This window comes from Apus apus, chromosome 1, assembly GCF_020740795.1.
Source record: "Apus apus isolate bApuApu2 chromosome 1, bApuApu2.pri.cur, whole genome shotgun sequence".
Taxonomy (NCBI): domain Eukaryota; kingdom Metazoa; phylum Chordata; class Aves; order Apodiformes; family Apodidae; genus Apus; species Apus apus.
Genome location: NC_067282.1, coordinates 154,109,069 through 154,134,906, shown reverse-complemented (window position 1 = coordinate 154,134,906; position 25,838 = coordinate 154,109,069). Strand labels below are relative to the sequence as shown.

At 49.0% G+C, this 25,838-nt stretch overlaps 1 protein-coding gene across 1 annotated transcript; it reads right to left on the bottom strand.

Moving 5' to 3' along the window:
* Positions 1–313: 313 nt before the first annotated feature.
* SREBF2 (sterol regulatory element binding transcription factor 2) lies at positions 314–25,783 on the bottom strand. The gene is made up of 19 exons (XM_051636937.1): positions 25,656–25,783; positions 21,103–21,528; positions 19,947–20,128; positions 17,981–18,121; positions 16,014–16,235; positions 14,715–14,829; positions 14,337–14,518; positions 13,458–13,650; positions 12,305–12,486; positions 11,375–11,648; positions 10,226–10,395; positions 9,824–9,992; positions 9,119–9,239; positions 8,050–8,159; positions 6,851–6,983; positions 6,162–6,330; positions 4,778–4,963; positions 3,791–3,902; positions 314–3,143 (listed from the first exon to the last, which is right to left on the bottom strand). Exons 1-19 carry the CDS (start codon positions 25,735–25,737, stop codon positions 2,923–2,925), a joined length of 3,390 nt encoding a protein of 1,129 aa, XP_051492897.1. The 5' UTR covers positions 25,738–25,783; the 3' UTR covers positions 314–2,922.
* Positions 25,784–25,838: the final 55 nt, after the last annotated feature.

The following is a 25,838-nucleotide window of genomic DNA, read 5'->3' as shown; positions in this document are numbered from 1 at the left end:
AGATAAAAGCTCTAATCCCATACAGACACTCCTAAAATTGGAGGCTTTTGGTCCAGCTTTACCTTGCTTGGCCTTGGTCAAGCCATCAGCCTCTTAGGTTGCTTCCACAGCAGAGACACCACACTTGCTCCACCAAGGGACCATCTTTCATTGTAAGCCATACAGCTCCATTTTCCAGCTTATCTGGACAAAGGACCAACATATTCCCAAGGCACTTACACAGCTGCATGTCTCTTAGGGATGTTTCAGGCTCACCTATGTTTAGGAGCAGCTGCTGGGTGGTATGAAGAGGGCAAAGAGGGCAGGCGGGAGGTGGTGGTAACATTTGCCTTTAATAGGTAACGGATGTTTGCAAGCCCTGGAACAGGGTTTTCAGACAGCAGGTCTGGTGCCTAGGGAACATCCCCACCCCCAGTTGCACCTCATTTCACAAAGCATCCCTACTCCAAACTCCATGTGGATAAATAGACTTTCTTCACATAATCCATAAAACAATTTCCTCCCACCCACCACCATCGACAAAAAAAGTTACAGTATATATACACACATATAAAAAAAGTTGTAGGGACAGATAGGCAGCAAATTTATGAACTGTGTAGGAAAAAGGAAAAAGACCCCTTGCCTTGGAGGGGAGAGAAGTACCAGCGGTGCTAGGACCCTCTGTGAATCATGCCATTAGGTACTGGGGTTTCAACCCCACAGCCTCCCCCACCCAGCCCAGCCAGTGCTCTCTTCAGCCCATCCCCCAGGACTCAGTCCACTGTTAAGTGGCAAGTAAAGCCTCAGCAGCTCCGTCTTCCCAAAGCCTCACTTCCCTTTTGCTGAAGCACAAAACTTCCCACGCGTTGCACAGAGATCTGGGGAAACAGGAAGTAACTCTGAAGTTGCCACAGGTAAACAGTTTCTGTATTTTAGGAAAAACCCATGACCAGGAAGACAGTGCAAGAGCCACTTAGAGGGAGAAAAAAGTGGAAGGATGTGATCTACCTCCCCAGAATAGGATCACTGATGAACTAGGAAAGGCGGGATGGGCAATCAAAACCCACCCAAACCCAAGAGCTGTTCTGCACACTTAGGATACAGGCATGGCTGCTGCCACCCACACCAGAGCATCCCCCACACTGATCAAAGACATGCAAAAGCAACCTCTCCCCCTCATAGGATGACCTCCCCTCCCCTTCAAATGCACAGGCTGCCGGCCATCAGGGCTCCAGGTCCTCCGGCTGTTCCTCAAATAAAGTGCAAGGGGTGGGGGAATCTATTCTGATCCCCACAATTGTGTTCCCAGCTATGGCACAGGGTCACTAGGAACAGGCTTCATTGCGAGACAGGATTCTCCTGGCCCCTTTCCATCTTGTTGAAGCCAAGCAACTCTAGGACTAGCGTTATTTGTGTTCAATTCCTGGAGAACATTAAATCTTTCTCCCAGGTGCCAAAAGACCTCTTGAAAAGCGAGACAAGCCCTCATCCTTTTCCCCTTATTTTGGAAGGAGCTTAAGCTCTCATGCCCGTCTGCAAAAGCTGGATGGATGTAGAATCTTCTAGCAAAACATCCCAAGTTCTGATTTTACAGATGTCAGGCTGCATGGGCCTGACTAGGAAAGGATAGGACTGGGCTGCTACCTTTATCTAAGTGCTTCTACCTGCTGACACAGAGCACATGTCAGCACAGGGAGAAGCAGCAGTGCCTGCCTGCCAATGGCTGGTTTCCACATTTGTCCACGTGGGAGGGCAACTGCTTTGCACTTCTTTGCAGAGATGCAACAGGAAAGACAGAGAGAAAGAGGGCAAACCGTTCCCTCCCTGGCCCCAATCCGCCTCCCCCTCTTGGCAAGTCACAGACGGTTCAACACCTGCCAAGTCAAGCTGCTCTGAACAGTGATGGCAGCAGAGCTGGGAGACACACCCTGAGCCAGTGCCTCCTAGTCCCTGCAGCAGTTCAGGAGCTGTTGAACAGCTGATGGGAAGGAGAAACACCAGAAGACAAGTTCTGGGACTGGGAGGTAAGTAAAATAAAAAAACAACTGTTTCTAAACATTGCTTCTCCATCAACAATAAAGGCACCAGGGCAGCATTTGCCCTTCATGCCAAGTGCAGGGCACTGCACATCCACCTCTGCTGCCACCCGGCACCAGATGACCAGGGACTCCCTGGACTCTTATGAGGCTCTGCTTGTTGCAGACTTCCACAAACCCAACCCCATGCCAAAATCTGGAGGCAGTTCTGGTCACAGGAAGGAAATGCATGAAGTAGAGAGGAAGGGAAATCTGCTGCATCGTTCCCTACGTTTTTGTAAAGCCACAAACACTCCTATAAAAAACCTGTATAAAAACTGTAGAGAAATTTGCTGGGCAGTACTGGGCCCAGGCGATATTCCCAGAGCACCTCCCTAAGTTGGGTCTAGAGGGCTTCAGTTTCCTGACACACAGCTCAAGGAAAGCTGGTGCCATCCCAGTCTCTCTCAGGAATATTCTCAGGCTTAAGCAGATCCTCTGCCCTCCCCAGAGGGTTTGGGAAAGGAAGAATATGCCCCTGAGGAGAGACAAGGGATGTGTCACTTCTCTATGCCTTGGGCTTGTGGACTCTGCCTCCCAGCAGGAATTAGGGCTCAGGGTCAGGGCAGCACTTCCCAACAGGCCCAGGCACAGTCACAAAAACCACAGCTAAACAGATTTCTGCTGCAGTGCCTGAGAACAAGCGAGGAGGCAAATAAAGCTAAACCTGGGGCAAGGTAAAAAAAACCAAAAAAAACCAACACAAAAACAAAACCCTCCCTCTCCCACCCCATCACAATCCCACCGGCACAACCCTAACCCAGAACTTTTTCTTCCCCCCCCCGCCCCCCCCCCTTAAGCTCCAGAAGGGAAGTCCAGACTGACAGTTGCCCAGGCTGTCTTCGCATGAGGCAGCCCCACACAGGTGTTAGGAGGCAGCAATGGCTGTGCCCCCACTCAGCTTGACAATCATCTGCTGGCAGTCGTTGCAGGAGCGCTTGTCCCCCACCTTCTCCAGGGTGCGGGCAGCCTCAGCCAGCAGGACAGCTCGCTGGCCCGGGGAGGACAGGAAGGAGCGGGGGAGGTGGCGACAGGCCAACAGGATGGCTGTAGCTCGCTCCCTCTGGCCCGGCAGGGTGTCCAGTTCACCTACGCAGAAAAAGGACAAAGAAGAAGCTCACAATGAAGCTACCATCTGCATGACAAAACCCCACCATGCTGGGCCCTCAACTGGCACCAGCGAGCACAGCATCTCTGGCTGGCATCCCTGGGTTGTGCAAAGAGCGGGGGGTGCCCTGTGGACCTCCAAGCAGCTCCTTTAGGCTAGCAGAGGACACCTCAAGCTGGAGTCAGGTAGGGACTGGCAATAATGTCTTCTACAGAGACAGTCCTTTTCACTTCCTAGGACTCATCCCAGCACCAGCACACACATCTGCCCATTCCCCCAACCCCCCAAGGGATTTTATAACCAGCACCACATCTCTCTTGGCTGTCTTTTAGGATTCCTGGCTTCTGCCTTTGCATTGACCACCCCGAATTCCAGCCTGCCAAGTTTTGTGCATGCATGGCTGCACAAAGTAAAACGTTTTCCAGCCTGTTAACCGACACCCAGCTCACATTAGCCAGCTTGTAGAGAGCATGGCAGAAGCATCACCAAGAGCCACAGGCTGACAGGACATGGCTGTCCTGAGCCTCAGAGCTGGGGAAGATGCTGCAGCTGGGCCCCCACCTTGCCCAAGCACTACCCTTCCCAGTCCCACAGACAGTGGGCTGCTGCCCCAGGCCCCGGGACAGACCTTGCTTGCTGCTCTGGGGTGTGCGTCGCCTCAAGCTGTGCTCCAGCAGCTGGTGGGTGCGGGTAGGGCTGGCACCTGCCATCAGGCGCACAGTGGCCTCGTGGAGGAAGACCTGGAAGGGAAGGCAGGATGTGGGATGGGGGGGTGAGGGATGGGCTGGCACAGGGATGATGCTGCGGATCAACTCGCATCATCCCTCAGCCGTTGCGTTTCAAAAGCAGAGCACTGACACCTCGACAAGTCAAGACCCACTTCCCTGATCTTCCCACATATCTCTGGTGAATTTGCAGGTCAGGGCAACCACAAACGGGAAAAAAAAACTTTTGACACGTAACTGTGAGTGGCCTGGAAAGGGTGAGCAGGGAACAGAGAAGAAAATGGGAGAGCAAACACTGGTGCTGTGACCTAGGTGGGCATCTCATCCCAAGCTGCTAGTGCAGTGCTCCACTAACAGCATCAAAATTTGAAATCCAGAGTTTGGACAATATCAGGACAACAGTCTTATCCAAGTATTAGACTCCACTTCCTCTACAGAGGCTTAAAACCAGGTAGACTAAACAGAAGGGGGGAAACCCCCAGAGAAGCACATGGTGCTCTACAGGTGCAGAAGGCATCTGACCCCAGAGCTACCTGCAAAGACACCATGGCTGAGGAAGCCTCCTTCCACACTCTCTTGAGGGACTGATCCGGTCTGAAGCCACATTAAGGGACAGGATGCCACGGTATGTGCTTGACAATCCAGTTGTGCTGATAATTTTCTAAGTAGAAACCAAGGCAGCCACCTCCCCACATGCACCGGACTCTCCTTATCACCCACCAAGAGAAAGTCTGAAGGCTACTGGTGGCAGACCACCCCATCCCAGGCATTCAAACTGTTAAAGCCCACACACCCCCTACATTTATAAGGGCCACAACTTCCCTGTCACCCCACTGGGAAGGGCTGTAGCTAAGCTGGAGGTGGATGGCGCAGGGGAGGCAAGTCGTCACCTTGCGATAGGCAGGCCTGAAGCCGTGGGCCAGCTTGCGCAGGCTGCCGAGGTCGCGCTGGAAGCCCGTCAGCTCAGGGGCCGAGGCGTGGTAGGTCTCACCCAGGGCCTGGCTGGCGTTCGCCTGCTTCTGCCACAGGCTGGTGCGGAGAGAGAGCAGCAAGTCACAGGCCAGCAGCTGGATCATCTGCAAGAGCCAGGGGGCCCAGGCACACACGCTTATTAACACAACCCATCAAGTGAGGAACAGGACATTTGCTACACAGCTGCCGACATGGCCCACGGAAGGATGGCTGTGGCACCTCCTGCCCATGTGGGGCAGGGCTTTCCAGCCCTCCCAGCCCAGCCGCCCCACCATAATGCACCAAAAGAAGCAGGACTTTGCTTTTTGCCCATGTGGTGCCTCTGGAGCCCAGCACTGAGAGGTCATGCCTAAGGAACAAGTGCCAGGCTGCGCAGCTGTCCCCTCCAGGAGGGCCAACATCTCCACAAGGCTGGTCCTGACCCTGATGTGCCAAGGGAACATTGCACCAGCCACATTCCAGCTTTTTTCAAAGGCTTTCCTGCCTGAAGGCAGCACTAACTAGTGGGAAATTGCAAAAGACAGCCTCACTACTTGCAGGGAAACAAAAAGGCAGTCTTGCCGCAGCCCACACTGGCTGCCCAAATCCCTTTTCCCCATCTGCTGCTGCCCTCTAGCATCACTCGCTGTCTTGCTACTCTTCAGGGACTCTACCCACACTGCCGAAGTGGAGAGTGCCTCTGTACTGCACTGCAGAAACATTGCACAGTTACTGCCACAACATGCAATGCAACTACAATGCACTACAGCTGCCACCCAGGAGCGACAGAAGGGACCAGAACCGTGTCCCACATGCCATGAAGGGAAGATTCATCTTTAGGTAAACCTGGAAAGCAGAGAAACAAGCCCCACACAAACTCAAGAATAACAAGGCACAGTCCCACTTTTGCAGCAGAGGGTTCAAATGCTCATGAGTGCTGCTTGAGACAGAGCAGACTTGACTTAGTGAGGTTCTGCTTAACAGGCATAAGCAACTTCATTTGGAGGACAAGATAGGTGCTTTCTGTGGGCCAAGTTCAAAGTGGTCAAAGCATCAGAAAGGGGTGACAGCTACTGGCAGCAGAAGAACGAGAGCCCAGCTATCTGGGACCATGTCCAGGGAAACGATGTCTTAATTGCAACTCTCCTCCTCCATGCAGCAGAGGCAGAAAAATGTCAATGCCCTTTGCAAGGAGAGGAAGGAAGTTTTCCCTCTACTCTTATCAAAGGATGGATGGAGAATGCAGATACAACAGGGAAGTGATACATCTACACCTTACAACCAAGGCAGCCCAGTGTTATCCCAGGAGTTATAACCTCTTACGTTGTTAAGGGCGGTGCTAGAGACGCTGCTGCTCATGTTGAGGCTGTTCCACAGGTGACTGCTGGCCCTCTCACAGTGACCCAGGGAGCTCTGCTGTCCGTCCGCCTTCCCAGACAGTGAGACCTGCATGGCTTTACACACGTAGAAGGTGGCTTTCACCAGGGCGTTCCTAGAAGAGAAAAAGAGTGCTGCCTTCAAGCAGTACCATATCATGGCAGCCACAGGAGCTGAGCTAAAACCGCAACCAGCATCAGCTTTCACACTCCCATCTTCAAGAACCAAGATACAATTTATTGAGATAAAAAGATGGAAACCATTCCTCACCTACACAGTCCACACAGAAAAATGGAAGGAAACTGGCTCAGAAGCTTTAATGCAAAAGAACCAAGATGGTGACACTAGCCTTTCCATCACTGTGTGAGTTTTGTTGCTTGATTGGAAAGGTGAGAGGCTGTGCAATTAGAACACAGCTGAAAGACATCCCTAAAGAAGCAATTCAGACACTTTCAGTCCACAGTTCAAACATCTGCCTGCAAGCCTTGATTTCCCAGGATAGTACATTATTGTGTCCCAGAACACAAGAGGTGTGTGACTCCAGGGCACAGGCAACCCACCAGACAGGGGCTGGGGGAAGAGCTGCTCCTGGTTAGAAAGAGCAGAGGTTTGAAAGTCATAAGAGGCCTACGCACTCTGACATCTCCAGGGACTTCGGCATGCGCTCCACTTCCGCGAAATGCGACCTCACGGCTGCATCGTCCCCTCTGAGCCAGCCGATCGCCATAGCCACGGCTGCTGACCACCACCTGCACACCACGTCGGGGCCTGCCAAACAGAGGAGAGGACACTCGGCTCCTTCCTGCTCAGAGAAGTGGGCAGGTGTCACGTGTCCTTGCCAGTGCCTTCTGCTAAGATCAATGATAATGAGCCCAAACTGATCCCGTGGGAATGCAGCTGTCTGGGCAAACGCTCAAACGTGCTGCAGGAACACAACGGGACTTGCAAACAGCCTGCATCTGACTGCTGAGTTTGTATCTTATCAACAAGGACTTAGCCCACCTACTTGTCTAGAAGTCTGTTGATTTTCTTCCTAACAAGCATCTCCACTCTCCACCCCAAAGTAACAACTCTACTTGTACAGTCTGTGCCTTGGCACTAATCACCATCAAGCTAGTAAATAATACATCAGGTTCCCTGTAGCACTTCCTCCATTATTTAACATTCCCTCAAAAACTTCACAAAGCCTACCTAGGGCCAAAGGCTCTGCTACTCCAAGCTACTTTTAAATTTCATTACAATATTGACCCAAATACAGACTGTCCTCTATACAGAAGAATAATCCCTTGAAAAATAAGTTATCCTTCTATCCCAACAAATACACAAGGGACCAAACCCAGCACTTCCCAACAGATGCCCAGAGCTTGTCTACAGCAGGTGGGCAGGTCTCTGGAGGCCAAGAAACATGCATGACAGGTGCTGCAAAAGTGAGGTCAATCTCTATCTGATCCAACATGTAATTAAGTGGAAAAACTCCCTGTAACTCAACTGTGACACTGCTATGCTGGTTTATAAACTACACCCTTCCTCTTGCTTTGCATTGCCAGGAGCAAGCTCTCAGGAGAGGGCACAAGGTTCAGCTTGGAACTTGCCCAGCAATACAAACAACAGCAGTCCCACCTGGGCACCCAGTATCACCACACACAGCTGAACTTATGAGCCCTTCTGATCACACCCTCCCAGTCTGAACCACCATACCACACAGCGTTGTGCTGCTGCTCAGCAATCAAGTCTCACTCTAAGGACTCATTTCTCCTCGTTTGAAAGGTGGTGAGAAAACACATATCAGCAGTAGTTCCTGCAGCTGGGAGAACTTCAGTTCACCCAGACTTACCCACAGAGGACTTGAGTACAGAATTGCTGGCAAAGGGTGGGGTTCCACTTCCCATCGAGTCCAGGAAAGAGTTGAGTAACTTCAGGTACTCCATGGCACTGGAGAACTCACTAAAATAAGAAGCAAGGCAGATCTTTGCTATGCTGTCAAACAGGACTGAAGCCTGAAGACATTTCTCATCACTCACAACGCATTTTTAAACAATGTTGACCCAATTCAGCCAGCAGAAAGTTCAAGCTCTACCAGTAACACAACAACATCAGACTGAAGAGACCTCCCCAAGGGTGGGAGCGCACAGACTGATGCTCAGGGATGAGCAGCCTCACATCTCCCCATACAAGGAGACCAGCACAGAACCAGAGTCAACCCCAAGAGTCTTTGCATTACAGAGCTTCCCACATATTTACATAGTATTTGCCTGGCAGCAGCAAATCTAGAGATCAGCTAGAAATAGTGCAGAACTGCTGGAAAAAGCTGGGGCTCTGTTTCCCACCAAGTCCAGGAAAGAGCTGCTCTGATTCCCACTCATCAGTCCCTTTCATTTGGTTACAGAGCTTGCAGAGGCCAAGGACAGTTTCAGCCAACATCTTCTCTCCTACTCTTGCCACCCATCAAACTTTGTTTTTTTCACTGCTGACAAGCATGGCTCTTTGCTGAGTTAGGAGAACACCCTCATGCATGACACAGTTAGCTGGTGGGGTCACTCTGTAACATGCAAGACCTTAATTATAGAAGTGGTGGGTGCATGCTAGTTTTACTGTTCCTGAACATGAAGCTTTGTCAACAGAGGAAGCACCATCCATCCAGTTCAGGAATCAATCAGCACTATGCCAATTGACACCAAAACAGCTATCACACCTGGGTTCACCTTTGACTTCAGATGTCTTAATATTAAATATGACTCTCACCCATCTAATAAGCTGTCATGGTCAGATTAAAATTGTCATTTCAATTTTTTATTAAGGACTAATCACTCAGTTTGCCCCAGAGTGCTTGGTCAATGGCTACGAGCTCTGCCTCAGAGCCTGCAGCTGTGGCCAGCAGTCCTCAGCACTGCACACAAACTTACCATGGTTCTTCTTCTTCTTGTCCTGCTATCTCTTTCCTAATCTGAGGCTTCACGAGGGAATCCACAGCTCGCTCTAGCAGGTTCTCACAAAATGCCTGATGAACTTGTGCAATGGGATCCGCTAGAGAGGAATTAAAAAAAAACAAACCACTTCACTTGCATGCAGTGATAGCCACCTCCCAACACAACCAAATAAAGGATCAAAGCGTAGGAGCAAGAGGAAGAGCAGCAGAGTGAAATTCTTGGGGAATTAATGCAAAGATTTCTAAAGACTAAGATTCAGGGCCTTTCTTACTCATTAGCCATTGCTCTTACTAGCCACTGCAAGCTGCCGTGCTTGGCCAAACACCCCTGTGGCACTTCAGCCACTCGGCAAAACAGTGATGACTGCTCTGTGGAGGATCATCCTTGGCCACCCCAAAGTCAACCCCCAGACACTTAGAGCCAGATCCAGGTTGCATTCCAGCATATAAAGACACACGCAGAACGACACAGCACAGCGTACAAAGGGAAGAGAGCCATCTCCCGCAGGGTGAGGAGATGTCTCCCAGCTCAACAGCCCCTCTGGCCCATCCAGACCACAAGGAGGGTGGACATACAAGAGCACGCTCTCAAACAAGACACCCACGTTTGTCCCACAGGCAGAGAAACTGCCAGGCTCAAAGTGCTGGAAGGCCACACGCTCAGGACACAAATGGCTCTCACCAGGGTTCCTCTGGGTGCAGTAGAGGCTCTCCTTTGCAGCAGACTTCACCGTCCAGCTTCGCTCCACAAAGAACTTCTGTCCCAGGGGATGGCACAGCCAACGCAACGAGTCAGGAATGGCACTCCGCTCTGAGCTGCACAGGCTTTGAGCTTGGCTTAGAAAGTAGCTCTGGGGAAACAAGAGGCTAAGATTAAAAACAGTACCCAGGGAAAGAGACACACCACTGAAGACAAAGGTCCTACCATAATTACAGCTCATATCGTAATTACAGCTTGTACCATAATTGCAGGTCATATTGTAATTGCTGTGCTAGCAGATGCCCTGAGGTAAAGCAATGCCAGCTTGCAGGCCTTCCTAGAGCTCTGCTTGGAGGTGTGATGGGAGAGGAGATGACAACTCACCGCCAAGAAGCCAAGCTTGCCTCCACAGCGGGTTTTCAAGCCAACCGCCGCCGTCAGGTGGATTTCTGCCATTGTGCTGGGTGGGATCTTTTCTTCCGCACACTCCGCCAGATTCACAGCACACAGGGCCATGTGCAAGCCTGAGTAAGCTGAGCTGGAGGGAAGTTTACCTGCATCAGAGAGGGAAAGGGAAAGGTTTAACTTTTGGCACTGTAGTACCAGCTACTAAATACCACCGTGATTTGTAGGGCTGCTATCCTAAAGAGAAGAGACAATGAGAACATGTTGACCTGAGACATTTACAATGCCATATGCTTACTCTGTATCCAGGCGAGAGAACAACTTTAACCCAGTCTTCCCTCCACAGATACCAAGGTTGGCAACCACAGCCTTGCTCTGCAAGAAAGCCCTGCATAGCTAAACCAGTGAGGATAAAATCTTCAGGAAATTTTGTATCACTATATTCATTACTATCTTAAAATTAGCTCCTTGCAGTCCACACCTGTACCTACACAGATAACACTGAATACAAGCCCCTACCCCTTGTGGCATGGCTGCAATGCACACAACATGATTAGGCGAAAGGAAGTTTAGCTTGGATTTCTTATGTGCTTGTAGCCTATTAAAACTGCAAATTGGTTTGCCAAGGAAACTGCAAAAACAGCCGTTCACAAGGAACATTCAAGCGCTTCCTTAGTACATGTGCACACACCCAGGTTTTCAAAGCACACCAACACCAACTGGCAATCTGAGCTCTACACAGCTTTGGAAATTTAAGTTCTTCCAGCAATTAACCCCAGCCTCTGATTCCACATCACATTCCCGAATGATAGGGATGAAATAAGCCCTTAACAGCAGCACAAAGTGACTGGACTCAATCTCTACTGCTTGGAAAAGACTCTCAGCCACCCCTGCAGACTCAGGAACACAACTCAAGACACTGCTGTTGCTTCAGCTGTTCTTACTGAGCCCTTTCGTTGCACAAACCTGCCATGTTTTAGTATGTGGCTCGTGAAATTTGTCAGGCTGATTTCCAACAGCAACACTCCCAGAGGAGGAAGACCACAGCGCTCTCCTGGTATCCCCAGGATCAGCTCTGAGCCTCCTCATTCAGCAAAACAAGGACAGCTGACCCACCACCAACCCCACCTGTTATATGGAGTTGATGGAGCTTGTGATATGCTAGAGCCGCATCCCGAGCGCTGGTCTTGGCCTCGTCCTCGAAGCCTGCAGTGGCCTCCCTCTCCCGCCACTGATGAGAAGTCCTCTTCAGCAGCCACCGCACCAGTGCCAGCTTCTGCAGGCTGTAGCGGATCACATTCCAGGATAGGCTGCAGGCCAAGTCCAGGCGGGAAGCTGGCAGCGCTCGGCCGAGAACCGACAGGCAAGTCTGCAGGTTTGATGCAGCTGCAGCAAAATCCCCCTGCAAACACCACCACAAGAGGTTCAACAACAAAAAGCACCACCACAGAGACACTTTGGGGCCTCTTTGGCACTGGAAGCAAGACAAGTTGATGTGTGAGCTAGGACAAGATCTTTAACTGAAGGAAGTCAACATAGTCCCAGCAAACATTAACTCAATTTATACCATCTCCCAATTAGGCACTACACATGGCTCTGATCCTGCACTGCCTGTGAGACACATCAGCAATAAGTGAAAGTGGCTTCCTGCATTCTCAAACAGGACCCCCACATCAAAAGCCAAATGTTGCCTCAACAATGGCGAAGACTTCCAACAGACTGGAGGACAGTAGAAAAATAGTTACAGCAGAGGCCAGATTCTGGACAGAAACCAAGACCTTGCTGCCAAAGATTGCTACAAGATGCAGCAGCAAGGAACAAGGACAGAAATCAGGATCCTCTTCCAATGCCGATATCTGTTCCTCATTTACTTAGGCTGAGGGAAAACAGCAATCCACTCAAGACAACGTAGCACCAGCTCCTCTGAAATCAGACAGGATAATCCACTTGAGGAATACCATGCTCTTGCAAGTGCCAAGCCACTGCCTCACTAGGCCACATTTACCCACACCCCCTCCTAGAAGACGCACTGGATGCAAAATGACCAGTCAACCTTACCCGTGCCAAATCCAGGTCTGCCTGCTTGCGATGCCTCCAGAAGGTGACCGATGACCTGGAGTGCAGCCGGGTCACCGGCTCCCCGTGCACCAGCAGCTTGATGAACACGCTCAGCACAATCACTCCATTCACGAGCCACAGGATCAGTGTGGGCATCATCCAGCCAAACCAACCACCTGTGTCTGCAATGGACATCCCAGAAGGAGAGTTAGAAAAGTTAAGTCTGGACACCTGAAAACCCAGCAATGGGAAGAGCACAAATCCAGAAGGATGTCTTGCTACTCTTGCCACATGTGGTATCAGCTTTTGCAAAGACTGCATTTTCATCAGGAAACACCTGTATCAACAGCTCTTCATCTGAACTCCAAACCACAACATTCCAAAACAAACAAACAAAGTTGTTTTTACGAGACCAATTTATAAAAACTGAGTCAGCACTGTTTCCCTAAAGTACCTTGTATTCTGATTTTTCTATCAGATATGCTCGTGGGTACTCAGTACTTCAGTGTCATTTTCTGGTCTTAAGTTTACAAAGCAACACTCAGGAAGCGCATTTACCAGTCTGGGAAATGACAGCATGCCTACAGAATTCCCTACCCTCCCCTAAGCTGCTGTACTCCCAGCTATGAATTTTATGGAGTAAGTGTATTAAACAAGCCAGCTGCAAGACCCCATAGCAACACTTTCTGAACTAATTCTTCACCTATTACTTTATTATTAAGTTACAAAAGTCAGTTATCTTGAAAACATATATAACATGAACATGTCACAAAGACTGGTAAGGACAAAGGGACACCCCTTACCCTGAACTATTTTTTCAAGGGTCCATCCCAAGAGCCCAGGCTGCTGGGCTACAAATGGGTGTCCCCCCCACCCCACCACATTGAGCAATGGCTGGTTTTGTGAAAGAATGCTGGATGTGGATATAAACCAGAACCGTGTCCAACAGTATTGGCTGGTCCTCCTCCCATGCCCAACCCTGCAGTTATTATCTCTCCCCGACCATTAAGCAAAGGTGGTACAACTGCCTGAACATACAAAACCATCCTACTGAATCACACCAACAACCCACCGCTGTGACCTGCAGCCACCACAGCAGGAGATGGTCTTTAGGGGGAGCACCTAAGTGATCCAAACTATTCCAGTTTTTTACCTGACTCAGTGGTCAGCACGTTCCTGCCAGAGCCGTGGCGCACCAGGCTGTCGGACTCCGGGGTTCCTCGGGCATCCAGGAGGGATGTCAGAGGATTGAAGGAAAGGCAGAGGAATGTGAGAGCACAGAGGAGTATTCGAGAGCGATCCACCATACCAAGGGCCACAGGGGGAGAGTCAGGCTCATCTTTAACCTTCAAGGGAACAGGAATGGAGAGAAAAGAGAAGAAAAGAAGGAGAACAGAACACATCCTAAAATTTGCTTTTAACATCAAAATCAGCAAGAACTCTGGTGAAGCTTTCCCTAGCTTAGTAAGATAAGGCTGAAGCATTTGAGTGCCTTCACCTTCCTTCTGCTCATTTCAGTTACCATTAACTGGATTCCCTGGCTTAGGCTAGGATTAACCTTTGCTGCCCTTTCTCTTTTGAGGATCTACCAAAAGACCCCCTTCTTCTGTGATATCCACAGAACAAGCCTTTTAGCTGAAGACAGCTAACAGCTTTCTGTTACTATGGTTACTTTGTCTCATTAACCACAGCTGATGTCATCATCCATTTCCAAGTTCTCCTGCTTTATTCACTAGACATACATATCTCTGGAAAGCCATGGGCTCTTTGGGTCATGAACATGCACTTTAAGTCCAGAGACTCTACATAATAATAACTCAGATAATACAGCTCAGGAAGTAGTCTCCATCATTTAAGAAGAGATAACACACATCACACCCCTTTCTCATCATTACAAAGGATTTCTGACCCCACAGATGTGCCTGCCAGATATTCACTGGTTCCACCCTTGAGAATTAGGAGAATTTAAATTCTGGTCTTTATGTATCCCCGAAGTAGATGCCTTGAATCTGACCACTGAAGCCACAAATACCTTTGCATCATCAAGGAGTGGGCTTCCTGGCTCTGAATCAATGGAATAGGGAGAAAAGCCAGCCTGGGATCCTGAGTCCGAGGCTGGAGGAGACATCAGCAGCACATTCTGATTGAAGTCATCTATCTTCAGATCCACATCGTTGTCAACCAGACTGCTTAGGTCAATGCCCTTCAACAGCTCTGCAAAAATCAGAGTGCATTATGGACACGTTTCTCAGCTCTGCATCCTGTCAATGTCACCCAGATTGGCTCTGTCAGCCAGAGTAACACTGGCCATTGTTGATGCAGCATCCACGGTACCTGCCTCTGTCAAGGCTAAAAACTTAAGAGGCATCCTATGTTCACTACCCCCTGCTGGACAGCCTCCACAACTTACTGTTTTTTTGATTCGCCAGCTTCAGAACCATGTTCTCCTGCCTGAGTTTATGGTTGGCCTGCTGCAGGTATTTGATGTAATCAATGGCTTTTCGCAGGACTCCAGACTTGTGCATCTGCAAGGAATTAAGACATGCAGAAAGCAGTTTATATGAAAAGCGTCAAAGGGTCACCTCCTGCTTGTAGGGATACTACAACACTTTGTATCGTGCAGTGATAGAAAGAAAAGGGCATAAAGGACCATCAGCAGCTGCAAAGAAAAGTAACCACTGGGCAGGCTCTGTGAGCAAAGTATCAAAACGTGAAAGACATGCAAGGACTGGATTCTCTCAAAGATCTTATAAAAAGAATACAATGGAAACAAATTAACATACACATTATAATAGAGTTCACACCTGGGTTTCAGCCAGAAACAGCGCTTTCAAAGTTTTGAAATTAAGTGGCTCTCTTCGGGGGTGGAACAAGCTACTGTCTGTTAACCATCATTCACTGCTTAATTCTGAGATAAGTGGTTCTCTCCTTGCCTCACCCCCTTGAACATCCCCATGAAAATACTTGCTTCCAGCAGCAGCCGGCAAGTTTAGCTTGTAAATACAAGCCCAAAGTACTATGAAGCCACTGCCCATTACCAACGTTTTAAAAATGGAAGCTTCCAATTTCACCCAGCAGTGGGAGATGCATATGTACATATACATATATTGCATATACACATACGTACAATATATGTATATATTGTACACATATTTGTATGGAGACCATGCAAGGCGTCAAGAATACTACTGCTTGCTCTGGCGGCATGAAGTAAAGTGAAAAGGACAATCCTGAATACACTGTGTGAGAAAGCTTCTAATATTTCAGTGAGCAGGAGTTTTTACAACTGAATATCTAAAGGAAACAAACTGGAAAGCTGTGTAACTCCTTATCCCTACTGCAGTCACACAGAAAAGGAAACTTAAATTAAGCAAACTCTGTTTTGGCAGAGTTATCCAAACATCCACTTGGATATTCTACCTAGAGGGCCTATTTAATCATATCTAATGTAAGGACAAACACGTAAGGTATAGCTTATTTTCAAGAAATGGCACCACCAAGCATAGTAAAATAACCACTTTACAGGTGACCCTTCCTGAATACAATTATCAGGCTTTCCATCACACAAGTGTTTCTTAACAGTCCTATCCCAACACGTGTGTATCCTACTAACTGTCACATGTATCCAACTAATTCCTTTGGTAAAGCAATGAGCACCTGAAGACAAAGTATTTATGACACTAGATTTGTTCTTATTCCACAACTTTACCTTGGCATCCGTCCCCATGACAAGGTCCTTCAGCTCAATGATCTTGTCATTTATGGATGACCGGTAACGCTTCTCAATGATGTTGTGAGTTGTTCTTCTCTCTCCTTCTTTAGGTGGTTCTGGTTGCTTGACACCCCCAGGAACTTGTTTGATAGGCACCTTTTCTTGTCCCACCATCACCGGCATTGTGGTCAAAATGGTCCCACTGCTCCCAACGAGGGTCTAAAAAGACCATGTGTAACATGGGGAAAAAAAAAAAAAAAAAAGGAATAAAACCAAAAGAATCAGGAAGAGTTTGTACCACTCAGAAAATAAGAGATATGCCAATTTCCTCCCTTCTCCCTTATCTGGCACAAGCACTGGGACAGCAACACAGGAAAAATCTTCCACTCGGCCTCCCACACTGGTCACTGTGGAATGAGAACATCTCTTGTTCTCCAAGAGTGCCAACACCATGCTCTGTTCATCCACTAAATAGAGAAACGGACCAAGCCTCCTCCTCCTTCCTCCTACAATCCTTACACCCAAAGGGTCCAAATTTACTTTTTCTGTGGACAAATATAGCCATCAAATCAGCAGAAGGCAATGCTACTTCAAAACTGGTAACAGCGATGTTAGAAAGGACCCAGCTATGGAAAAACAAACCCTGGCTTAAGCAATGCAGTTCATCTGAATTTGATTAAATTGAGAAAAAAATAGACCCAGAAGCTACAAAAATGCCTCAAGATGAGGAACTAAGACAAGGAGCGATACACACTGGCTTGAAAAGCTCAAATTTGGACACATAGATGTAGGACAGACTACCTACAGCAAATTAAATCAGCATGTACTCCGTGATGAAAGATGATTAACCCCACCAGAACAGTTGCACAGGGGGGCTTCTAGGACAGTTGGACTAAATAAAGTTTAGGCTGCTTAGCCCAGCAAAACAAGATTGATAAGGTGACACGTTCTCTGAAGTACACACCAAGGATCAGGGAAGTGGTCCAGTAGAGGAAGTGTTATTTCTGTCAAAAAACAAACTAACACAAATGAGCATAAACTAGCCATGAGCAACTTCAGGAACAATTTTGACCCTGAAACAGTCTTCTAATTGGGATATTAGAAATTAATTTAGTTTCATTTCAAGCTGGAACTTGTCAGATAAGTGAATTTAAGTCCTACAACTTTCTTTATCTTATTTCCACCAAATTCCAATGTGTTTGAAATGCTTTACAGATGGTGCCTCAGACAGACACCATCACATAAGCCTCCCCTCTGTGTGAAAATCTCACCGAAAATCAAGCAGGTCAGTTGAAGATTTTAGCCTGGCTGCTAACAAGTACCTAAGAAGCCTATCATGCTATGCAAAAGAAGTCAAAACTTAAGTCCAGACTTGCCAGTTTATCTCCCCCAGTAAATATTTGAGCAGTGATATCTGTTTGGAACATTCAAGATCGTAATAAATGCGTCTTTGGGGGCATGAGTTTCTCAGAGTTGATAAGAAGTGGAGGCCATGAAACATTGCTGCCATCTCCAGTGATTATACTGAACCCTCATGCCAAATTCCCTTTGAAAAGTTGCTTAGTTTTCACATCCAACATACTGCTATTAGACTCTACTGAGTGGGAAAAGAAAATTCCACAGGTATTCTGAGTGAGGTAACTTTCAGCTTCAACTATCTTCCAGAAGTTAAAAACTGGATGAAATTTGTAGGTCATGTTCCTCTCCTTGTAACACCAAAAAAAGGTAAACAGAAACGTGCCCTTGGTCTTTGCTTGCTGGCCATGGGAAGCTGCCAAAAATGTACACTTTGTGTGCTTAGCCTTGGCAGAAACAGGGTATTACTCACTCTGGATGTGTCTAGAGCAGTCCTCAAAACCCCTGCCATCCGCACCGCTGCAGAATACTAAGGCCCAAATCTTTCCCTTGTGCTGGGAGGAAAGGACATCTGTGAGGAGAGGGAAAGAAGAACATCCACACAGTACCTGCAGAGCCGTGGTCTGAATGGGAGTGGTGAGTGTTGTCAGCGCTGGGTTCTGCACCGCGGCCATGACAGGATTACCGTCCGCTTTCAGGGTGGTCAAGACAAGGGAGTCTGTTTTTATGATCTGAGGTTGGACCAGCACCTGGGTTGAAAAGGGTTACAGGTGAAGGGGAGAGTAGGCAGGTATTTCTCTGCTGATCTCAGTAGCCAGACTTGAGTGATAACACAAGTTAGAACTTTGCATCTCACTGGATGGCAAAAGAGCAGGGCCAGAATTTCATTCACCATGCTCCCTGCATCACCTGGGTGGCTTCTGTCCATCCCCTGATGCAAACTCTCACCATGAAACAGTCTGAACAGCACTGGAGGGAGGGGGCTGAGGAGCCACCAGGACACTGGTTTTCAAATCAGTCACCAGAAGTGAACAAGTATGTAAAAACACAAAGGAGCTGGTGGAAAAACTCCCTTTCCCCGTTCAATTAAAACCACAATTAGCTCTCTACAGTAACTGGCCGAGTACTCAAGAGTCCAACATGGCTAGGACAGCCTGCTTCAGTTACAGCACTTTCCAAATGGCTGCAGCAGCTTCTCCCTCTGATTTCACTGCAAATCATCTGTACCATGAATGTCAAGCAGATCAAAACCAGCAAGAAGTTATTTTCTGTAACACTGCTCGGTCTTACTTGTACAAATACCTTATTGACTCTCAAACAGAAAACACTATAGATGGCACAGTACAATTGAACCAGAGCAACCCTGACCTATTAAGAATGTCTCCTAGACATGCTTTCATCTAATAAAAAGAAGCAAGACTTTTCACTCTCACATGCATGTTTTAAAATTAAAATCCCATGACACTGCAGCATCAAAAAGATCAAAGCAGAACCAAAGAAAACATTATAGTATCAGCCAGGCCTCGTAAGACACGGTAGAGACAGTAGACTTGCAAGGAAATCATAGAATCATAGAATGGCTTGAGTTGGAAGGGACCTTAAAGATCATCTAGTTCCAATGCCCCTGCATCAGCAGGGACACCTCCCACTAGACCAGGTTGCTCTGAGGCCCATCCAACCTGGCCTTGAACACTTCCAGGGATGGGGCTTCCACAACTTCCCTGGGCAACCTGTTCCAGTGTCTTGTCACCCTCACAGTGAAGAATTTCTTCCTAATGCCTAAACATAAACCTCCCCTCTTCCAGTTTTAATCTATTACCCTTCATCCTCTCACTACAAGCCCCTGTAAAAAGTCCCTCCCCAGCTTTCCCCTTCAGATACTGGAAGGCCATGATGAGGTCTCCCCAGAGCCTTCTCTTCTCCAGGTTGAACAGTCCCAATTCTTTCAGCCTGTCTTTGTAGAAGTGCTCCAGCCCTCTGATCATCTTTGTGGCCCTTCTCTGGACTCACTCCAACAGTTCCATGTCCTTCTTATGCTGGGGGCTCCAAAACTGGACACAGTACTCTAGGTGGGGTCTCACAAGAGCTGAGTAAAGAGGGAGAATCACCTCCCTTGACCTGCTGGCTTATGTTGAGCTTCTCATCCACCAGCACTCCCAAGTCCTTCTCCTCCAATCCATTCTCCACTGAGCCCATATTTGTGCTTAGGATTGCTCCGCCCCATGTGCAAAGACAAAGAAAGTTTGTTCAAGAAAGGTTTCCAGTATTTTTGGGCAACATGAAGTTACAAAAATACTTTAGATCAAGTTTGGTTACCTAGGTGTTTTAGCAAAAACAGTTTCTGCGTGTTACCCGCTACCTGAAGTCACATCACAGCTCACAACAGGGACTCATGAAGTAAACTGCTTCTGGAACACAGGCTGGCTAGAAATACCTCTCACCCATAAAAAGGTTTGTGCAAAAGCAACCCTAACCAGGACCAAGCTTCACCACCTTTCCGCTGGTGACCCAGCAGACCAGACCAGTAATTTCTTCAGCTGGTAGATCCCTGTACTGCTCTGCATTTTGACTTACTGGAACTTGCTGGACCTGTGGTGCAGCGACCGTCTGGACCGTGGCTGGTGTTAAGGTCTGGATGGTGCCATTGGCAGCCTGCGTTAGCACTCGCTGGGCCTGCACAGTCTGCACTTGCTGCTGGATGGTAACTGGCTGAACCTGGGAGGACGTCACCAGGCTCTGGACTTGAGGCTGGAGAACTGAAAAGCAGAAGAGATGTCAGGAGTAGTTCAGAGACACAGGTCTCCGTTCTGGAGCCCATAAATGTTCCTAGCTTCACTCCTCCTCTTCTCAGAGCTTCTTGGTAGGCAGCCTTCAGCTAACACATCCCACACCTTGGGAAGCTTCCAGCTCCTTTGGTGCCTCCTGCAAGAGGACACTGCTTCTAGAATAGCAGCTTTCCAGGAGGCATACAGAATCAGCTAAGAGAAGATAAAGTTAAGAGCCTTTGGTGTGATAGCATGGGACTCATTATTCAGCAACATTACACAGTACTTCCAACCAGCACCTGCCCACTCCTGATGATCCTGATGGATCCTCGGATCTTCTTTATCATGTAAAGAATCAACACCTACTAAAGAGGATCAAGACAACTGGCATTGACAAGCACAAAGGAAGACTTGGTCACTGCTGAATTTCCCTACCAGTGACTCTGCTCAATGCAAGTATCGCACTCAAGACTTGGGTAGCTAAAACGTGCCTTCATTCCAGACTGCCACACAGGACAGACTGGAGCTTCAGGACTGAGTCTGCCTACTGCACCCAGCAGCACTGACATTTTTTTAGATACACTTTTCTCAAGCATCCCAAGAGCCATGGGAGAGAAGGCCATAGAAGAAGAGAACAGCAAAAAGGTAGTTACAGCAAAGAGGTCACATGAAGACTTCAAGATGTCATTTACGACAGTTTCTCACACTCCCCCAAACCCCAAGCCATGTAGGCAGCAGAAAGGACACCCCACAGGCAGCACTGCAAGAAAGAGGTCACCAGGCTTCTGGTGGCTGAGGACATTTTCGGAGTTTGAACACCAGCACCATTTATCACAAGCACACCATGCACACCTGTAGCCTGAGCATCCCAAAATCACAAGCGCACCAGGCATACCCTTAGCCTGAGCACCCTGAAATCCTGAGTGCACCAGGCACACCCTTCGCCCGCGCATCCCGACCGCTACCTTGGAAACTCGTGGCTGCGTTCTGGTAGATCACCGGCTGCTGGATGATCCTGGTCTGGGGAGCAGAGCTGAAGGTCGGTGTGATCATGACAGCCTGCTGCTGGAGCTGAGGCTGGAGCGGGGGCCGGGGCTGAAGGAGAGGGGCCGACCGCGGCGGGGCCGCAGGTGCTGCCTGTGCTGCTTTGACTGGCAGGGTCTGGAGCTGTGGGGAGGCAGGGGCCGGCAGGAAGGACTGGAGCTGCACCTGGGTGTATGGCCGCTGCAACTGCGGCTCCAGGGTCCCACCACTGCTACTGCTGCTGCTGCTGCTGCTGCTGCCACCGCCGCCGCTGCTGCTGCTGCTGTTGCCCTGGAAGGTGCCACACAAGTGATCTGAAAACAGATCTGGAAAGTCCCCTGCCTGGTTACTGACAAACTGCAGCATCTCTGCAAAACAGAAGAGAAAACATTCAATGCTATATTATTGCATTATTTGTCACTCTCCATAAGGGCAGGACTCGAATGCTGGTGCGCATGCACAGAAGGGAGCTCTGAGTCCTTCAAAACCTCGGGAGAACATCTCACACCACCCTACCATCTCCAGAGATAAACCAAGAGGTGGCCGCAGCTGGACACTGTTGTCGCTGTTCAGGGGGAAAGGCAGGACTCTCCTACAGCACTGGGGCAGGCTACAGGCTTCAAGCAAAGACTAGAATTGAAAACCACCTCCAATACCTTTAAAATACTAGTCTTGTTTCATCACTGCTCCAATCTAATCCTTGCAGAAAGGAAGAAAACAAGCACCTCCACCCTTCCAGAACTAACCATTCTTCCACCCTACTTTTAGGATGTTTTTAAGCCTCCTAGCTCTCCTGCCCCACTGAGTACCTAGAAAATGAAGAAAGGGGATAAGAACTTAACTTTGGTTTCCTTTCAAACATACCAGAAATTGGGGAAAAATCACATTAGTTTTACTTTCAAGGGTACCTGAAATTGGGGAAATAACCCCACTTTCTAGAACTGTAGAAAAAGGAATCCAACCACGTGTTTAAACCACCAGAATAACTTTTTGTGTTGGTTTTGTGTTTTGGCTTGTTTGCTTTTGCCTACTTATCCCCTCCCTATAATCACTGCATAGCTGTTTCTCTCCATCCCACCTTCTCCAGGATTTTATCAGCCCACATCAAGAGGCTCCTACCACAACACTGTAGCTTCCCCCACAGAGGAAAAAAATTCACAACCGAGAGAGATCACTGTTAATAAGTGAAGCTTCCTCTTCCCTCCACCTAATCCAGTTTAATCCAATTATGCACCTTAAAGCACCTGAATGTTTCCTTGATCCATGTGTAGGCAGTGGTGTGAGGAGTCAGACATCCTTCCCCACCCCAGGACCTGCCCATGCTGCAGTGGCTCTTCCATGGTTTTCTGAAAGCCCTTTATTTTTTTTCTCTGGAAGCAGGAAAAAAGGGAGGGGACCCACAAACATAATGGAGGGTTTATAAATAAACTTGGGTTTACAAAGTAGAAAATAAATTTCTGATTCATAGGAACAAATATAAAAAGAGTTCCTTATACCAGGAGCTCTCTCATCCACAAACCCGAAGGACTTTGCTGCTGCAGTTTATCAAGGAGGTTCAATGAAGCAAACTTTTCATGAAATGTCTCCATGGAAATTGTCCCAGCAATAAAAGGGCTATTAATTTGTTTCTCTGAAACACCACCCATACATTATCCAATTAATTTGGTCGACACTCCTGAGACAGAGCAAAGGGACCATCCTTCAAGCTTCTCGCTCCCTTAACAAGTGTTTCACCATATTTCTATGATACTGCTCCTTGTCTCAGCTGCCCCGAGGGACCAGCCAGACCAGACCTTTGTCTCCGCTTTTAACTAGATGAACAAAAGGTTTATTTATTTTTTTTTTTTTATGCAATGCCTCAGTAAACTTTCATAAAACATTACTGAAGCAACGAGGGCTGTTTAAAGATTAACACTTCTGCATAACATCTAGATGGATGCTAAGCAGCTTTTCACCCTCTGACTGACTCGCAGCTAAGACCATCCCAAATAAGCCTCAACATGATAAACTTGGTAATCCAAATTGCACAGTTTTCAACCTCTCCATTTGATGGCATGGCTATTCCACTATCAGACAGAACCACTCCAGGTGGGGAATAAACATAACGTGGACAAGATTTTCTCTGGAAGAGTAAATTCCAGTGTAAGAGCCAAATTTCAAGCACTGTGTTTTAAAGAGCACTGTGTTCCATACAGCAGAATTCATATCTTCTTTTTAAAAAAAACTATTCTTGGTCTCACAAGTTAAATCACATATTTATCACAGACCAAATGCAAAAAGCCTAAAGATTAATTTTAAAGAATTAAATTGCCAGGGGGTCAAACCCACCTATTTTAAAGTTCCCCAGAGTTTTCCTAGTAGCAACACAAGAAAAATAAAAAGCAGGAGAGACAGCAACATCCAAAATCCAAATCTCTGCCTTTTACAACACCTTTGCCAACAAAGGGACCAGAGCAAATGCCTGCATAAACTGTTAGAAAGCTTGTGTGTTTTGGAGGACAGCTATCAGGGATAAAACCACTGTCACCAGACCACCCACCCCCTCTGCACTGAAGAGATCTAAGCCATTAACCCCAGAGTGAGATGTTACTGCAGAAAACTATGCCCAGCCCAAGGCTAAAAAATGTCAACAAGGCATTACAAAACTGAGCCCACCAAGGGCTTCTGCTGCTTTCATTAGCTCTCTGCCCAAGCACCTGCCAGGATGTCACGGGCTGGGCTTTATCTGCCTCTCCCTGACCCCTCTGCCCCAAACCCAGACATGCTTTGCACCCACAACTGACTCCGACCTCACGATCCAGCATTACCCTGACAGCAAGAAGGTGCCAGCAGAGGAGTTTGTGCTGGGGCAGGAGGCAGAGCAGAGCACCTTCAGCTCAGCACCAGGACCACCCCAACCAGCCTCATGCCCAGTCCCAGAGTGTGACCCCAACATCCCAGAGCAGTCAACACATCAGCTGGACCAGCCTCATTCCTCCTCCACTGTGGAAAATCAAAAGTCGTGAGGGTCCCTTAACCTGAATGGGAGAGGAACACGGAGACCGATCAACAAGGAGACTTAAAAAACAAACCAAAACCCTTGCACAATTTCAAATCCTGAGATGAATCCATGTCGGAGCACAGGAAAAAAAAAAAAAAAAAAAAAAAAGAGTCAAGATTGTCATATACTTGCCCCACCCCAAAGAAAATCCACCCTGGGAGCCGGAGAGGAAGGTGAAGCTCTTTCTCCTAAGTTATTCATGGCTCTGAATCACCCCTTCCCGGCCACAACGCGGATCAGGACCAGCTTCAGCTTCACCAGAATTAGTCGCTGTTTCCATGATCCCTCCTGAGAACTCATCATGTGGCGCTTTTAAACAAGAGCAAACACTACCTTCCTTTGCACCAGCAACTTTGTTCAGTGATAACTTAAGTCCCTCACGTTCTCCTGAGGTATACTCCTCTTTTACATATGACGAATTTTAAAAGGAAAAAAAAAAGGGGGGGGGGTGAGGGGGGCCACACAAATTTTGCCCCTAGCTACAATGCAACTCAATCACACCTAGAAATTTAAAAGCACTAGTTTAATATTATCTCCCAGCAGCTAAACAAGGATGCTTTAGGCATCGCCCCCCTCCCCAAATACAAGCTCTGTTTGGGATTACAGCTGAGCAGGAGAGCTGAGCCAAGTCGTGGTCTCCAGCCTACAGCAGAGCTCACTGAGAAATTACATTTGTAGTGGGTTTTCAGGAGCTGTTGGGGAAACGCTAAACAAGGCGTCGCACAGGGGACACCTCATTTTGCTGTCCTCCGGTGGAAAGCAGGGATCTTCTCGTGGCTCTCAGCTCTGGAGGCAACATGGTCAAGTTTTAGGATGAGGCGGGGGGCGGGTAAAAAGGGAAACGCAAGCAGTTCCACCTGTTTTGGTGGAGGAAGCCGAAGAAGCAGGGCCTCCCCCCACGGCCACCCGTGGCGGCACAGCTCCAGCAACCGCGGAGCGCACGCTTTGGGCGGAAAATAAGGAAACGGGAGGAGCACACGGGGCTGCGCCCAGCGGGTCTGGGGCAGGAGGCGAGGGGCAAAGTCAGCGCTTTCTCCGGCCGCGGGTGTGAGGACGGGACGGGCGACGGCGGGGGCTCAGACCCCCCGACTCCCACACCCCTTCTCGCTGTCACCGCCACGGCCCCCGGCGTGGCTCAGCCCCGCGAACGCCGCCCCGAAGCGCTCCCCAGGCCGGCGAGGGCCCTCGGCCGCCCGCACCAGCGCTGCTGAGGGGAGCGCACCCCGCACCCGCCGGCACCGCTCCGGGACGGGGGATCCCGCATCCCCGGCAGCGGGGCCGAGCCGGGGCGGCCGCCCCGCGCTCCCACCCCCCGCTCGGGGTGGAGCGGGGTGGGGGGGACACCCTATGCAGCGAGACCACGCAACACCTCCGACGCCCGGACCGGCGGAGAGGCACAAACCCCCCCCACCCCCCAGCCTCTCCCCCCCTACACACACTTTCCGCGCCGCTCACCGTCGATGTCGCCCAGGGTGAGCTCGTCGCCCAGCTCTGTCAGGGTCTCCATGTTCTCTACACCCAGCTCGCCGCCCTCCATCGCGCAGGGGCCCGCCGCGGCCGGGCACACCGGCGCATGAACCTCCCCTCCCCCGCCCAGCCCAGCCCAGCCCCGCCGCCGCCGCCGCCGCCGCCGCCCCG